This window comes from Leuresthes tenuis, unplaced genomic scaffold (assembly GCF_036924035.1).
Source record: "Leuresthes tenuis unplaced genomic scaffold, fLeuTen1.0.hap1 SCAF_20, whole genome shotgun sequence".
Classification (NCBI taxonomy): Eukaryota; Metazoa; Chordata; class Actinopteri; order Atheriniformes; family Atherinopsidae; genus Leuresthes; species Leuresthes tenuis.
In genome coordinates, this window is record NW_027325374.1 from 6,822,593 (window position 1) to 6,841,370 (window position 18,778).

Below are 18,778 nucleotides of genomic sequence, written 5' to 3' on the forward strand. Positions count from 1 at the left end.
TGAAACTGTTTCCTTGTTAAGCGTCCTTGTTAGCTTTTCTGTCACATCACCATGTGAAATGTGCTCAAGACTGCCTTACAAAAACTACCAGGCAGAAGGTCTGAATGTAACCTTCAGTGATGCGATACACCGGTTTCTATAGTAACCACATGCAATTCATTTCCAAAGTTTTTTATGGTTTAACCTTTTGCTTATGAAGTCTTTCTTTCACAAATTAATGTTTAGAGCAGCTTAAATGAGAGAGAATAAATGTAAAAGAGAGCAATTTAGGAGTTCAAAAGTGCTTTCAAGAAGCTGTCAACTGAAGTTAGGAGTTAGATACTTGAGAATGAAAACTGCAGACAAAGGAGTCATATTTCAAAGGAATTTCTATGCAATGTAGCGTTAACACAATCTAAAAAGCATTCTTGTTGTCTGTTCTGCATCTAAATAAATATGAGCAAACACTGTCAAGAATTTTGTAAGCATGAAAAGAAGCAAAGAGGCTATTAGAAATGACCGAATATTTAGAGAAACTGTCTGACTTTCAAGAAGAAACAGTCATTTATTTGCATATAAAGGCAGTCTGGATTCCAGATTGCTGAAAGAAAGATCTAAAAATACACTTCTTATATAAAAGGTAGGCCTAAATGTTTCAATTAAGTGTTATTCCAATTCTATTACAGTTTTTTCAGTAGAAGGGAACAATATAATGCAATGTCTTTCTTTTTTTTACAATTGCAAATAAATAGCAGCAGATTTAATTGAAAAAAGCCAAAAAACGTACATTTACAGCTATGCATTTAACAGACGCTTTTATCCAATGCAGGGAAAAGGGGAATTAATGATCGCGTTCATTTCAAAGAACAATTTACAAGAAACAGTTACAACATCATGAGGCAGCTAAAGAGAGAGTGCAAATGTTTAAGTCAGTTAAGTGCAGTTCAAGAGTAAAAAAAGTGTTTTTTTAATTACACATTAAAGTTTAGGCCTTTCAAATAAGTTTATTTATTAATTATAGTGTATGTTGTCATATTTCTAAAGCTTTACCGGACTAACAATGCGATACACTTGTTTAATTCCAATGCAAACCAATTAAAGATGCAGCTAAGCATGTCCAAACAGTGTGTCCAACCTTTCTATTTGTGATGCAGCTACCTTATCACCGATAAACACATTCAGACAGATCTCAACCCCCTTTATAGCTAGAGAGTGCTTTAAAAATCAGATGGGTTTCTTTCATATAAAAATCACATGTTTTTAGGACCAGTGGTTTTTGAGTGACCCATCTCAGCACACCACAAACAACGTAAAACCCTGAAGTGGCTTCTTAACTAGCTTTACTCACTGAGTGCTTCATCTGCACAGGTACAGCTGTTTCTGTGAAGTAACTACATGTTGTGGATTTATACCAAAGCTCCAGGTCTTCAGCAGCAGGTTAAGCCCATGGTTCTCTATGCAATTATCTTAAAATTGGAAGCAAAGTTAACAGTAGCCCTCAATTGTTGACTAATTAGCCAGGCAGGCTTTCTTCCTTGAGGCTGATGTTAGGTGCGGATGATAGCCGCTAGCAGGCTTCCGCATTCTAGTTATATTCCAGAAGCCTTTTTATCATTCTGCATATTTTTTACACCGCTCATCTGGTTCGTGCTTCCCAGAATGTTCATAAAATCTGAAAAGTGTCCAGGCTTTAAAAACACATTTCTAATCATGCGTTGCTGATCTATGCCTCCCTCTGCCATATCCCTGATGTATCACTGTAACATAGTTATTACAAAGACACAAAGTAAATTCCTTTTTCTTGCTGGAGATTTACAAAAAAAATAAATAAATTTTGTTCCTTCGAGGCCAATCAACAATTCAGTTTCTGTCCCTGCGTCGCTGCAGACTCTTTTATATCTTTAATACAATGCAACTAAGAATTGAGAACATTTCAACACCTTCCTTTGTGTGAAGAAAAAGAAATAATAAAAAAAATACATGTTCCCATATTCTAGGTTGATACAAGTCTACTTTCTTCTTTCAGTATTTTTAAATTGTAGATTTAATTCATGTTCCTGAAAGTTGATATGTGTTTATTTCGAAACATTTGTGCGTTTTTGCTGTATTTTTTACCTAAAGATTCAAATTTGTTTAAAAGAGAATAAAGGCACAATGCTAGGTTTCACAACTCTTATGAATGCATGTTGTTGTGCTCACCGACACCTGTTTTTCCCACTTGGATTCACCAACTGAGCAAAGGAAGCCTCCTGTGTGGCAATCAGATCTGACATCCCACCACCAAGTGTAGACGGGAGCTTTCAAATCAAATTTACATTCTGGCGTGTTGTTGTGAAAAATGATGATGTAACTATTCCTGAAGTGAAATCCAAAACGATTTCCAGTGGCAGAAAAGTTTTTTGGCTCTTACTGAAACTTAGGACTTACTTAGGCAATACAAAACTAATTATTCTCCTCTTCAAAACTGAAGTTGCCTAAAAAGAACGTGATATCTGGACCGAACGTTTCAATGAAAACAAAGTAATAATTAAGTCCGATTCATCTAATGTGCGCTATTATTGATGTTATGAAGCTGCATTTCTCCTGTGCAGTTTGCTGGCCTGGAAATGCCTGGCTTTCAGAGGTGCTACAATGAAATGGAAAGAGTATTGCCTTAACAAATGATTGAGTGGATCGGAAGGCTGTTAATATCTAAAAGAGAAAAAATGAAGCAATATCAAACTTCATTATGAGCAGCGTCAGTTGGACCCGGGGGACTAAATGAGTTTTAGCCCAAAGTCTGTTCAGGCTTAATCAACTAATCGAGATTCTCTAATAATGATGTGTGACTCCTTCATATGTTCCATCACCTAAATTAATACAATTACGTATATGTGTTATGCAAAGATTAAAGGAAGATGAGATGGATAGATGATGGAGTCGTGTGTAAGGGGGGGGGGGATTCGCAGAAAGGAAGAACGTGTTAGTCACATCGGGGTTTTGATTAAAAAAAAAAAAAGATTAAGAGGGAAACAGGTGACAGGTGGTGTTGTTGCTCTAAGTTTAACCTAAGTGTGGCCTGCAGAGAATTCAACCAAGAGCCAGAACCCTCAGGGTGACTTTACGGCATTCTCTCTCATTCTTTGTCTCCCTCCTTTGCTCTGTCCCTTATATAATGAATACAATTAACCTTTGCGGAGTTGTGCGCATTGGCAGCAGGTTGGGGGAGTCAGCGGGGGCTCGCTGTGTTGGACAGAGATTGATTGATGTTCCCGTGGTCAGCGCACTCCGTCAGATCCCCTTTAATTAGCCCCACTCAGGAGAAATGATTAGATGGAGGAGTGGCAGGGAGACGAATGGAGGGACATGAGAAAGAGGGAGGACTGGGCGTGAGGAAGGATGGAGGAGGAGGAACGCAGAGAGTGTGAAAGGGATGCAAGAATGAAAATCTAGAGAGATACAGGAAGAGGGAGGGAAAGCTAAAGATCGTGAAGGATAAGACTATAATCCTTCACTGAAGGTGGCCGCAGTGTGCTTTATTGACAGTGTTCTCATTCTAACATCATGCCTGTTCCCAAGGTTAGCTGCAATAACATTTTACTTTAATTGGTAGTGAAACAGTTACATTATAAGCCCATACTGATGCATCGCAAAGACACTAAAAATACATCCCAATCAGTATCATAGGGTCATACATATAGGATGGCAATGACCCTGCAGTCAATGCACTTGCTCTCACTTTTAGGATTTTTCTTGCCATACAGGAGCAGAACTTTCTCTTGCACACAATAAACTTGAAACCAATTACATCATGATATAATCTGACACGCTGCGCAGTCTGCTATAGCTCCTTCATAAAAATAATTATTTTTATTTTCAAGTTACTGTTTGGAGTCAGCAGAAAGGTCATTGCCCTCATGCAAGAGTTTGATGCTACTTTACTTGTGTTAATGAGCTACTTTACAGCACACTTGTCAAACTTGAACAAACTGTGTATTCAGTATCATATAAACAAAAGCAGATGAAATTATTAGCTTTGACAGCCTGATTGCTTCTCTATTTTAGGGGATGATGATAGATTGACGTGTGACTCAATTACATGCTTGTGTTGCCTCATTGTGCGCTGAAAGTATCCAAAAGATGGACAAGTCAAGCAAAATGGTTAAAGAATACTGGACATTGACAGAAAATCAAACTTACACATTTACAGTGAGAAAACAATCTGTGAAAACAATCAATGCTGTACTTTTTATTTTGTGGAGTGATGTCCTTTGAAAAGTGTAATAAATGATGTCTTCTAAATTATGGGAGCCTTTATTCTGATTGTGTTCTCTCAGTACAATACATGAGAGGTAATGGGGACTTCTGGCTTAAACTACTGGAAATCAATAGTGGGTAATTTGTCGAAAGGCCTCGGAGGGGGCGCGCCTCCGCATGTTCTCTCTTTTCAAGAGATAAAACAGAAGGATCTTTACAATATTGTTATACAGACCCTGTGGATTTGATATGTAAAATGAGTCAAACTTATCAACCAACAGTGGTTCAGTGTTACATGTTTGAACATAGGCACAAACGTCAACTGTCAAAAGCATTTGCTTGTATGAAGGCCCGGATACATGTTGGTGACTGTTTAATACTTCAAGCATTAACTGTATCAGAGAAAAATATTTTGATGTAAACATTGTGTCTGTTTTATCTTTTCTTTATATTTTTTAATATAACCAGGTGTCTGTGCAGGAATGTTTCATAATGTTGGCTTTGAATTACACATTTAAGAAGTAGCAAAGCTTGTTCAAAGCACAATGACAAATAAAACAAAGCCAATACATGAGCATGTTACAGCGCAGTCCAAAAATGTTATTTACAATGTGACACAAAAAACGTTTTATACGTTCAAAGTATGGCATTTCACAATTTCATGAAAAATATTAACTTATTTTGAATTTGATGGCAAGAAGAACTCTCGAAAGAACGCAAAAGGAACAGCTGGAAGAACATGTTGAAACTAAATCACAAGTCAGCAACACGATGGAGCAAAAGAGAACAACTTGGAGAGTCTCTCAGAAGTAAAGATGGGTCGAGGTTCAGCAGTCTCCAAAAAAGCTGCATCTACAAATTATGCAGCAATTTTGGAAAAATTATCCTAAATGTAAAATTGGGAATTAACTGTACAAGAGTACTGGGAGAGGGACTATCAGCTCTCAGTTCAAAGGCCTGCATCTATGATGATATGGGGATGAATTATGGAACAAGCAACTTGCACATCTGGAAAGACACCATCAACTCTGAAAGAAGTCTTTTTCAGGGAAGGTTTTGCACTTTTTAGCAAGACAATGCTAAACCTACTACTGCATCAATTACAACAGCCCTTCCTACTGGAGGAGTTTAGTTGCTGCACTGGCCTTCCTGCAGTCTAGACTTTCACCAGTTGAAAACATCTGGTGCATCATGCAATGCAGAATACAACAAAGAAGACCCAGAACTGTAGAGCAGCTAAGAATCCTATATCAGAGAAGAATGGGACAACATTCCTCCCCCAAAGGTCTTTTCAGCTCCCAGACATTTGCAGTATGTTGTTAAAAAGGAGGGGGTGCTACAGAGTGGTAAATGTGACTATCTTCCAATGTTTTTGTATCAGTGCAAATCATTGCATTCTATCTGTATTCGCAATTTTGAACAGTATTCCAACGTTTTGGAATTGGGATTATAAAACACACTACTTCTTTCTTGCTCCCATTGTGCTTTCGGACTCACTACTCTAAGCCATAGAAAACAAGGAGTGATTGAGTGCAAGGGTGAGGGAGGAAGGTACAAAATCCATTGTATCTGGGGGCTGTGGAAGAGAAAGCCAGGGAGACAGAAAATGGACACTTTTAGTTATGGCCAGGAATCCATTAAGGTCATGCAGAGAGAGGCTCTGTCTGAGGCCTGTCTGCCCAATGATGTGAGGACTGTAAATACAATAACAGGAAGTTAATGTTACTCTTTCTCTTTAGCAGGAATAACACTGATCTCAATGGAGATAACAACAGCTTTTTGTGTGGCCCAAAGTCCATTACCAAGAGAAAGGCTTTCATAAAATAAAAAAAATAAAAAAGTGAATTCTAATATTTGCTTAACATTACTAACGGACGCATTAATGTTTTGCTGCCTACACCTGACTGGGTAGTTTTTGGGCTTCTACTCGGGGTGATTTAAATGAAGGTGTAACAATATGGGATATCAAGTGACACTTTCCTTCTGGCCAAGTGTCATTTGCTATGAGAATGTTTTATAAATCCAAGCCTAAGAACCTTTTATTAAGCAAAACGTATGCTGAATTAGTTCAAATAAGTGGGTAGTATGTAAGGCCATTTTATACACTGAAGTGCTATTTTGTATTATTTCTATTTTACTTTTGTTTTATCACATTTATTAATGACAATCTATGTTGGAGTAGAAAACCATAAAGCTCAACAAAAACAATCTGAAAGAATTTTGTGTGTGTTAGTGAATAGGATTTGAGGGATGGGTTAAAGAGAAGAGCATAAAGGGAGAATGTAAGACTGAAATTCAGAATGAAAGTGAGTACATGAAAAATTTTATATTCTATTCACTGCTGGGGTTATTTCTCATTCCATTTCATTTTGAACACATGCACTTTAACTCCCACCACTTGATGCACCCGTTTATGGTATTTATGAAGATTATAAAAGGAAGCAGACGAAAGGAAGCAGACGAAAGGAAGCAGACGAAAGGAAGCAGACGAAAGGAAGCAGACGAAAGGAAGCGACTTCAGCAGTCTTCGATATGACTGCCTCTGTAGGAATGTACTCTTTAAAGATTTTCAGATTGTTTATACCAGATACTGCTTAATTAACGACAAAAAGCAGAGCATGTTTAAAATTACATTTTTCAGCTTAAAAAATTTAACCAGAATGAGAACACATTGAAAACCAAAAACTAAGTTGAAAGTTGAAACCATTAAACAGTTTGAGGCTCATGTGTGTCACTACATCAGGTGAAGTCCAAAGGCAAATATTATTAGGCAAACACATGCTGATATCTACTGTTATTTTCCCCCTGGCTTTCCCTTCATCTGCTTTCAGTTAGCAAGCTGAGCTTGTCATCTCCCCCCCAGAGATTAAATAATGTTGTATTGAACTTGTGCTAATTTGTTGAGAGCAGCCATGAAATTAAACGTGTTTAGGATTTTTTTGATGGTAGCTCATATGAGTGGATTAAACAGAGGCAGAAAGGATGAACAAAGACAAAGGATAAAAGAGGAATCAAAAGTACGATGAAAGGATTGAAGACGGGGTGGGTTTTTTAAAGAAATACCATGCTAATCTAAAAAACTACATGGTGCACCTGACTAATACTAGATTTGCAAACAGTACCGATGTTCAATTGAGTGTTTTCGAACATATTTCCACAAATTACAGAGACAAGTCATTATCAGCGAGACCAAAGTGGCACTCCATTACCCTCGCTGTCAAAATGTAAATCTCATTTTCTGTTTTTCTTTTTTTTTATGATTATGAAAAGTAAGAAAAAAAACCCTCTTTATGTTGTGATTGTACTGTGGGATAAACTCATTTTCACTCCTCAAAAATTGACAACAAGCGAAAGTAAAGACAGACATAGAGATCAAAAGTCTATCAAGAGGATCTGATGCTGCTGTGGCAGTTGTGCCTCCTCCATCGTGCTATTTCACTCTCTTTTGTGAGAAACTGTAAGCTGCCACTGTAAAGCTGTTTAAAACCTTTTTTTTCTCCTGGTTGTCCATTACAAACTGAAAACAAAAAAAAAAAAAAAAGGCTGCGCTCTTGCAATCCAGCCAAGAATCAATTCACCAACAAAAACATCTCATGAGGTTTGATTAATAATTAACTCTGCTAATTAAGTTGTAGGTTAACTGGCAGCATAAAGACTGGTGGAGTGCCAGGTAATCACCCCTGAGGTTTTGGTCACGTGATATGAAGCTGCAGTACAATGCTGTGTGTTTACAGACAGGTTTATTCACTAAAGGATTTAGTGCCAAACACTTCTCCAACTGATTTGCTCTAAAAAAGTTCAATGTATTGAGTCCAATCTTGAATCTTGAAAAAAGATAGATTGTAATTCAGTGACTAATTGAAAAAAGATTTTGGAAACAAAGAAAGCAAGACGCAGGCCAAATATAGTGAATACTTGTGTGAAAATCCTCTATATGTGTTGCATTATCTGACAGCAGTCAATGCAGAGCCTGGACCCTCCCAAGAGCAACACTCCCAACAGCAGACCGCTAAAACCGTTCCACGCGCTCATGTCTTCCAGCTCTCTCTCTCTCTCACACACCTATATGTTGAATAATAATGCCCACGCAGACTTTGCAGTATTGATCGCTTGCCAGAGGACACAGGGTCAAGTCGCATGGTGTCAATATTTAAAGCAGCGCTCAGCACTGGGGACCTCTTCCATAACCTCATTAATATGGTGGTCTGCTCCGCTCAAATACTCTCCTGGCGCAAAGAAAGGCCAGCTTAAGGGATGAGGAGGAGAGCACATGTGAACAACACAAACACATAATGCCATTTTGTATGTATGAAGTTGCTTAAATACATGAGGAGATAAATGGATAGAATCACACAATAAAATGGAAAATTAGTCTGTAAAATCTTAATGATTATTAATTTTGTGATATATTTCATGTCCAGTGGGATGTTTAGGCTGGGAAAGAATGTTTGATTGAATGTGATTTGAAATTAGAACTTTCATTTGAACATGGGGAAAATTAAGATAAGTTATAAAAAAACTACAGTGTATAAATGCTTCAGACCAGGGGTTGTCTCGATGGATCCATCAGACCATTTGAAGTAGTTTCTGTTGTGAACCAGCAGAAGGTGCTGTAGTATGAGGTTGACCTAATGCAAATGATCCAAAAGAACTATAAGCTAATGTTATGTTTGCTGTAAAAAGTGCAGCTAAGCTACCCTAAGAAAACAGTCACAACACTGATTTCTACTTGCATAATGACTAACAACGATAAGGCTGTTATCAATATAGCCATATTATTCTATGCAGGCTCTTCAGCAAACTTGCCTCCCAGCTGAGGCAGCAGAGGTGTTCAACACTGTGTGACTGCCTGCTATTCAACACAGTCAGCTACAGCATATCCTTTGCAAGAGGCTTGTGAAGATGCCAATGCCAATTAGATAGCTAGATTTTTATGCAAAGCTATGTGGCCCATTGGTACTGTTTTGGCAGAAGGCTTTCAAGAACGTATGATGGAACAGGAGCCATGATGTAAAACTCCAAGTCATGCTACTCATCTCATATAGTACGGCTCAATAAGACCCCACGGGAAAACCTTACGACAATACAGAAGGATGAGACACTTGCTCTAACCACAGATGGATGAACACTGCTATCTGCACATGCTTATGTGACAGTCACAGCTCACTGCATTTCAGACTCCTGGGAGCGCGACAGTTTTGTAAGACTAAGCTGAACCACTGTCCATGTTGCAGAAAGTATCAGCAGCACTCAGGATGAATTTAACATCTTCAGTGAAGCGACTGTCGTTGTAGCCACAAACTGTAGACAAGTTAAGAGCAGCGTATGTTTATGCGTGTTCATTCAAACTTAGTTCTCAGAAAAAGTTACAGCCCGAACATCTCTTTGTGTGGGCAAATATTAACAAAGGTTTAGCACGATTTTATGTAGAGTAAACATAGAGAACCTCGCAAAGCTTTGTTCCTTCCTGAGTGCCAGCTTAATCAGCTATTCTATCACTCAATCATTCACCCAATGACACAGTCAAAAGGGCCCTAAGGCTCCAGTGAAGAGTATTATTCTCAAATACAGTGAATTCTAATCAATTGTCCCAGTAACTGTGTGTCACTTTTGCCCTTCCTATCCTGCTGCTGCTTCCTCTCTGGTCTTATATGTCTCCAGAGAAAGGTCCTCCATCAACAAGGCTGATGTTGCTTGTACGTACAGCTTCTGCTGTTTTCACATTCACTCTCTTTCACACATAGAAGCACAACAGTTCAGCTAGGATCAGCTGCGTGTCAGCAAGCTTTCTTTCAATCCTCCAGTGCTTCATTTACACCACTGTGGAAACTCTCACTGCAGACACACTGCTCTCCGAGATAAGAGCAATGTTTGCCACATGATTAGGATCTTCCAGTTACCATTAAAGAGGGTTTATCTCCTGCCCTAACCCTCATTCACAGCTTTTGCTTGTTTGCACCCTCTCCAGAGACAGTGATGGAGGTCACAGAGCCAAGAGGGGAAGGAGAGAGGCAGAGGCAATAAAAGAGAGCAAGCAAAATAGCAGGCTATTACTCATTTGGCTACTGTGCTATGAAACTAGAACTGGCTCGGTTTTTTAAAATGTACTATACATGGCCTGTATAGACAAAAGTCAGACAAAGTGCAATGAATGAATGAGTGTTACAGGTGAAAAGAGGATTCTCTGTTTGGAGATACAATATAATTTTGATTTTACTTTAATTATAGATAGGTTTTTATCTATAAACATAATCAGAACAACAGATCTAAAAATGCAGTTAATCAGCATGATCTAAATAGAAGTTTTTTAGAAGTCTCAGAAGTGAGTTCCTTTTTATTTTGGAAGCTACAATAAACAAACATAATAGAAGAGTTGAGACAAACATGCTTCTGTATGCAACTGAGCTGAATGACAAAGCACTTTTTAACCTTGGGTTCAGCAAAATGCCTAAAAATGTGTTTTTCATTCTAACACAGGCACTTCTGCACAAATTACAACAGCGCTGACATGAAAGGCCAACAGAAATGACTTGAGACTCAGTGTCTTCCCCAAGGCCACTTCAACATGTGGAAGGGCACAACAGTGCCAACCCCGGCACTACAGCCATCCTATCCTCAATAAAGAATTACAATTATCTTTAACATGATCAGTTTAAATAGATGATCTAACAGTAGTAAAAGAAAAGGTAGGCGAGGTGATTTGACTCATAGCATGAAGAGAGATAACACCAATCATTCCTAACTGAGGTTGTTCTCACCTGTACTCCAGGGAAAAGCGAGTTAATTCTGTGCTGTTGTGGATCCATTTGAACTCCAGTGGCCAGCTTCCTTCCGCCATACAGGTCAGCACCAGCCTGTTCCGTTCAAGATGGAGCTGGCTACGCACTGGTTCTGTCTTGAAGTAGGGAGGCACATCATCTGCAAAGAATAAAAGTTTGGAATTTAATATTTTACTGAATTTTGAAAAGACATCGTATGTCTGAGCAAGGCCGCAGGAATATACTTCAACAGCATCTGAATAAGCAATATCGACTCTTAAATCCCACATCCATCATTCACGAGGCACACATTTTCAGATGAAGACACAGACAACAGATTGTCAGAAGAAATATGGGAGTTTCGGAGATAAAAGTGAAGGAAGCACTTTTACTTCCTGTGAACTTGACTTTCAATCAGATCAGGTACAAAACGCACAGATTATGACAGCACATTAAGTGTACAAAAACTGAGGAAATGATTTGGAAATGATTTAATAGCACGGCATGACAGAGGTTGACTGTACAGTTGTTGATGCTTGGATCAATCAGTATGTAACAGATTGTATCCGCACAGATGCTGCGGTCTAATCTAACACATAGCAGATTTTGCCGTATTCGATTAGCACCGGGATGTAAACACTCCACATGGAAAACTCTTCCTGAACCTGTTCCATTTGGAGCCACTTTATCTCCTGTGATGCACTGCTGCCTGTGTTGGGTGATTTTTACTTGTTCTGTGAGTGTCTCAGACTGCTGGCTAACAGGGAAGAGAAAGCAAGGCATCAAGTCATGAAAGCTTGGTCCTGCATCTTGCTGTCTGTGTATTTGTGTGTCACTAACTCATCGGCACAGGGCAGCGCTTTCCTCCAAGCAACACAGAGCAGACAGGAGAGGAGCCAAGCCAAGGAGGAGGCATGAAATCCTTTCATCATTTGTTCGCCTCCACTCCATTTTGCACTGTCTTTCGCTCTTGCTGCGATTCCTGAACATGCTCTGTTGAGTGTGAAGGAACAGATAGAGGGAGACTGGTAAGAACCTCTCTGCAGGGTGATGCACATACTGAACGTGGCAACACTGATTTTTATATCTCAATCAAGAAGCCTCACAGGCAAACTGTCAAGGTCCCTCGTGGTTCCAATATCTCATCCTTTATAAATGATGTAAAAATTGAGAGCTTACTTGCTCATCATTGTAAATATAGAACACATTAATTGGATGGTTGGATAATATAATTATCAAATTGACTGATAATCAGGCATTGAAATTAAACTGTCAAAATGATCTATAGTGCTGATATTTTGTTCCTCTATCTTGGGTCGACAAATTCACTGGAGGTAGACAGAGAAGAGTGAAGGAATGTGAAGGAAAATTGGGTCTGAAAGTAAAACAAAGTAAGGGACAAAAAATGATTTATAGGCTTTCTCTTCCAATCACAGATTCAGATTTATTACTTCTGGAAGAACATGCTTCATTTCACTTCTTTGGAAGTAGTATTTACATGAACAGTATTGTGGGGTTTTTTTCTGTTCTTATCTCAGCGGTTCATAACATTTGAAAACATTCATAGTTTCTTGCTTCAAATGAACTCAAATGGATTATCTTGTTTATTCCATTGCAATCTTCACAGGTATAAAAGGGGAAGACAAAATATTAAAAACAGTGTATCACTTTAATGCAGTGATTATCAACAGCAGTGGAAATGTAACCTGAAAAAAATGAATAATAAGAAAGTTGATCCAACATTTCCACCTTAATAAGTCTGCCTGTAAAAGGTAAAAATTTCAGTCACAGAGAATAATAAGCAGATAATTACAGGAGTGTATCATTTTAGATTCAGATTTCCTTGTTTCCCACCACATAATTCAGCATATGAGTTTTGTAAAGGAACCACTAAACAAGCTTGCAAATTTCAAGGACTGATAAAAAGCAAGAAAATAGAAATATTTGGCCACAACGACTAAAAAAAGGCTTGTTTGAAAAGAACAACTCTTGAATTGTTATGCATGAGGTTGGAAAAATCATGCTGTGGGCTCGCACTGGAGTGATTGAAATACAATTCCCTGGTATTTATTACACAGGGGAATAGATTTAATTAAATAACAACAAATTCTGAAAGCAAAGATTACGATGTCTGTGTAAAAGCTGCATATGAGAAGAGGATGGAAAGGATGATTAGATATCCTAAGACTGTATCATATCAAAATGAACTAACAACATTTTCATTAGGATATTGAAAAAATGTGTCATGCTTAACAGTTTTCCTTTTGAGTTAGTTTATTGACGATCTGTTCACAGTCAGATCATTTTTGGTTGCACTGCATCTGCAGCAGATGCCCGAGAACGTGGATGTGAAACCGCATGTATTCTCCGAGGAACTCATGAAACAGTCGGATAAATAATCATGTTACTGTAGAAAACCGCTTTGAAATTCTTTCTCCATCACCTAAAAAACCTTTGTCCTTTCCATAGTGAGATCCAAGGTGATAAAAAAACATGGCACATAAATAGATACTTAAAGAGGAAAATGAAGAGACATTAGTAGCAGATGAACAGAGAAGTTCCTTGCAGTTCAAAAGAGCATATATTTGAATATTCCAATAATGAATATTCATAAATTGCAGCAACTTCTTGGTGTATATTTATTAGCTGACTTTGACTTCTGACTTTTGATAATCTGATGTGGTGCCAGCATGTAGGCTGGGTTAGTATGAATAAATATTTATAACAACTACAAGACGAACGAGGAGACTCAACAAAATACCACAATGTATCGACTGATCAGATTTAACTCACATCACTGCCTAGTGTTGTAAAGTTCAAAATTGGGCCCCTTGCCATTCTGATCTGTTTAAATCGGATCCTTTAAGCTAGGCAAACACGAAAAAAGCTCACACACAGTAGAAGCAAAAAAAAGAAGAGAAAAAGTCAAGCCAAACATAGACACAGTTAATCCGAAAGTCACACTGTGAAGCGAGGACTCTATCAGTGCAATGAGAGAATACACAATGAACCAGAGGGGAAAAAAGAGAACACTTAGGTAAAGTGATAAAAAACCTCAGTGAAAATGATATATGAGAGCAGCATGGCAGACAGAAGGCTTAACAGATGCAAAATAGAGATAAAATGTAAAATACACTCCAAACTGCCTTTAGAGTTGGAGTGTCTGGGTCTCTCTCAGGGCAATGTGGGTTAATACTATTCCTGGCATAGTAGAAAATAGTCTTAAAATTAGGGAGATTGAGACATCCAGTAGTGATTGGAGATGGCTGAGACTAATTGTTCCCTGGCGATGTACACTTTGCTTTTTATCTTGGATAGGGAGATAAAAGAGCATGAGGTGAGCAGCAGTCAAAGGAGGGAGGAAGAAGACAGGTAGCCTATAAAGTGAGAAGGAGAGATGGGTATGCAAACAAAACCTAAGCATCATTACTGTATCGCTCACAAAATGGACCCAGAGGAAGCTGTGAGGCCAAAGAGAACATTGATCACTGATGAACATCTCCAATAGCAGCACTCATTAGGAGGTTCACTCATCACTGTTATCTAACTGTGGAATTAGCACACGCAGAGGCAAAAAAACAAGCAGGCTAATGATTATTTTCATTAACAACTCACAGAATTATTATTTCGCATTCATCAACCCATTGTGTTTTTTTTTATACATAAAATAGTGAAACACCTCTTCTAACCACCAAAAATATTACCGCTGGCTTTCTACCAGGGCAGCTGATGTCATTAACTTATTCCACCAAATTATCACGCCACATGTTACCCAGACAGTGATGAACTGCTTCATAACTGATCGTGCCTGGATGCGTACTGAGGAGTCTTCCCACAGACAGACAGACGAGGCGAGGCAGTACACCCAGTTCCTCTGACCAGTCAGGAGGAAAATGAGAAACATCTAGAAATCATTTTATTGTAATTTATAGACACATGCTGTTCAGAGCCATCGAGTCAGCTGCTCTTTTGCAGCTCTGCATTTCTCCCCCTCCTTTCATGCCATCCACAGGAGTCCAGCAGTAGGAGTGAGTTATTATGATTATGGGGACACTTTGTCTGTCTCCGTCTCTTAACTTCCTAATCTTTCTCATTTTTTTAATTTTTTTTTTAAATCAAATGTGTCATTGTAATATGTGCTCTCCGACTCTAAAACACAAGTCACCCATAAGAGATTGTATTTGCTTTAATGAAGCACATTTTTTCTTATTTTTAACAGACAACAAGCAAGAATCATCAACATTCACAAAATGTTTCCCAAATGGGACCGACTACAATCACTGCAACATAAAGAACAAAAATGAAAGGCAAATAAGATTATACGAGCTAGATGGCATAAAAGCTCATTTGAAACAGACCTTTTCTCTTGCTAAATAGATTTCACGATGACATCATCACATTGGCATGTAGACATTAAAATCCAGGGATGTTTCTCTAATATAAAGATGTTCTAAAAACTGCATGTGTGACTGGGACTCTGTTAAAATAATTTGCAAACACAAACGAACTGTGTGGCTTTACAGACTGAAGCTAACTGATATGGGGTTTTGCTACATTCTTGACACTCGGTGCACATCGGTGTACATTACCAACAAAGCCTCAACTAAAAGCATGTGCCACACTGGGTAGTTGTGTAGAGTCAAATGTGGCAGATCTGTTTTTAAAATCCAATTAAATTCAGATATTTTGTATGTTCACAACTTTGATCAAGCAAATTCATTATACAGTGTGTAATAAGCAGTTTCCAAACAAGGATGAACATAAGTGCACCATCTGGTGTAGTACATCTGTTCATTATCAAATTCAGCAAAATAGTTTTGTTTCATCTTGTTTTTCCAGAACAATCTCATCACTTCCTCGGTATTAGAACAATGTAATCAAATCATTAAGTGAAATACTTTAGATGCTGGTATGTATTCTCTATGAAACTATTACTATTATTAGGTAAATAGACCTCTTTGTACCATTTATCACATATTTTCTTCATTTTGATAGTTGCAACCTTGAAATCAGTGCAAGTTTGTTTCACGCGAATCATTCTAAAAGGGGAATTGTGTGGGAAGGGACATGACTAACAGCACTAACGCTGTTCTCTGCTTTACTCACCCTTTATTGAGTGATGGGGAGGAGTGCAACCATCCCTACTAATGCCCTCAGACATAACTAACAGATATCCAGCTTAAGTAATCCACATCGGGATTTGCATCACCTATTTTTTTTATGACTGGTAAAAAAAAAAATTCATAAATTTTTTACATAAATGTAAAATAATAAAAGGAAATGTCCTGTTATGGAAGAATGAAGAAGAATGAACATTGAATATTTTCATGCAAGAGAAAATCCAAACAACATGGAAAAGGGGCTTAAGTAACATATATATTCAACCTGTCTTATTTAAAAAACACAACATGGACCACGGCCGGTGTGTTTTTATACACTTCTACTAAAGGGGGACAATCAAACAAATGCACTCAAATGCCATAAATAAGACTAAATGCAGCTGAACTTAAGCTTCTACTTTTCACAGTGTGCTTTCTGCACAATACAAGAAGATTATTGTCTGTACTCTGCCTCTCATTTACATGAATATCAGCCCACACTGGAGGATGCTCCCTGAGGCCATGGCCCAGGTCGGCTCAAAGCTGGGACATGTTAGTGTGCGAGGCTGGGTGCAAGCACGAGCACAGGTTAGTGTGTCAAACGGACGCTCACAACCCTGTCTGCAGAACACAGTCAATTAAATCCGCTCTCTCATTAATGAGAACAGTGCCAGGTACAAATGCCTGCCCCTGGGTGAGAATTTATAATTGAGGAGAACTTGGATAATTCTCTGTTATTTCCCTCCAAACACTTAGCTTTAAAAGGTCAGAAGAACTCCTTAAATCCTTTTAACCGCTATAAAATTCTAAGGTTTAATGTGGCACATGCAAAATAGAATGAAAACAAACCAAAAAAAGAAAACCAAGTTTTTTTGTTTTTTGTTTTTTTTTAAACAACAGCTTAGAGGGTCTACAGATTTATCCAGGGAAGTGGAAGGATAGAAAGTAGCAGCACCGACATGTCAAAGGGAAAAATGGAATTGTCTCAGGACCAGACCCCTGTTGTTTGACTACTATCTTTTGAGACTTACAGACAACGGTATTTGTTGCTGAGTATAAGTTGCTGACTGTGTTATGGACACGCATTTACATGCATAATCACACTGTGGTTCCACATTACTAAAGCAGCAGTATTATTTGTCAATTCTAATGGAACGCATAATAAAACATTAATAATCGAAGTCACACTTTGTTTACTTATTTACAGAAATAAAAAACTTCTTGCACCATTGCAGAGCATATCTGTACACCCATATAGTCTCAATATCTTGCTAACATTCAAGTAAACATGTAATTCCTCCTTTCAATTTAGGGGCTGAAACTGAACCCAACTGTAACACAACAGTAATCAAAAGGGACAAATCAAGGCTTAAAATAACATGTTTGAAGTTACATTTTGTAATTCATGGAAAGTATTAGCAGCAGAAACAGTATCCATGATGGCTATGCATTATGAATGGCGATGCTTCACATGAATGGAATGGTCTCAACTCGGGATGGGAATTGTTAATTTAGCAATTCTGGTTCCATAATCGATATTGCTTATCGTTTCGGTTCCTTATCAATTCTCATCCAGTTATATATAGTGCAAATGGCTTTGGTTGCAGTAACACTTTGATTTCAAGTATGCACCAAAATTTTATCTACCTCTGTCATTTAACTTTCCCCTGCCTCATGAAAGGGGTAGCAACAGGTACGAGGGAGCCTGCCTCTGATTCCAATCAACAGGACCTGGAAGTTTTACATTAAAGGGCTCTCAAGTTTTGAAAGCAGGCAAGAATGAGTGTGAGAAATGCAATGTGTGGTGGGAGTGACAAAAGACTGAAAAGCTTGACTGTCACGCTAAATGCGTGATACTTGAGTGCCCTGTCAAAATCAACAGGACCTGGAAGTTTTACATTACCTGGGATGTTTGAGAGGGAAGACGCTGTGCCGTCCCGCGAGAGTTGCCGCCATCGCTTAGCAGCGTGTCAAAGACTTTACATTTGTGCAAAGCAATTTCATGCTGTGTGGTCACATGTTTCAGCATGTTGGAGGTATTTCCCCCCTTTGGTGTGATCACAGCTCCGCACGTATTGCAAATGGCCCTAGTATAGTCATTTTTGGTGAAATATAACCAAACTTTGGGGCACCTCTGCATGGACGCCATGTTGGAAATATTCTGAGCCAAAAGACGAAGCGTGCACATGACGTCATCGCGCAAATGCGTCAGACTTTAGCAGACCCTATAAAAGAATAATGATTCCACGGAATCAAACTACTGGGAAACGGCTCTCTTCGAGAACATTGTTCCCATCCCTAGTCTCAAGGCATAAGAAAGCAACTACCGGTACACAATTTAGGACACATGTATCCGAACCAGAAATTTTGCAAGTTTATCTGAAAAAACCAGCATGTCTGTGCAAGATAGCACAAAACAGTATTATAGTGAATCAGTTAAAACTTAAATATAAGTATAACCATAAGACAATAGATATGCATTTCTAACAATGGTATGCACACTTCGAATGTTCTATTAATTGGGAAAAAGAAACAAAAAAATGGTATGGCATCCATCTGGTGCATTTTGGCAGCATTATCCATCTAGTTGCCAAGCGCTCACTGCAGAGACCAGCTAGTCCCACCATTACTATGTGCAGCTTTGTTTTCGACAGAACGATACTGGAGGAAAATTAGGGCACATAAAATCTGACACTGTTATAAGGC

General features: G+C 38.4%; 1 protein-coding gene across 2 annotated transcripts in view; it reads right to left on the reverse strand.

Moving 5' to 3' along the window:
- The window catches only part of sdk2b (sidekick cell adhesion molecule 2b), an 85,557-nt gene extending 74,432 nt beyond the window's left edge, over positions 1 to 11,125 (reverse strand). For both annotated transcript variants that reach the window (XM_072373635.1, XM_072373636.1), the window contains exon 1: positions 10,974 to 11,125. In XM_072373635.1, coding sequence (XP_072229736.1) covers positions 10,974 to 11,053 — 80 coding nt within the window. In that variant the 5' untranslated portion in view covers positions 11,054 to 11,125. The remainder of the gene's footprint in view (positions 1 to 10,973) is intronic.
- Positions 11,126 to 18,778: the final 7,653 nt, after the last annotated feature.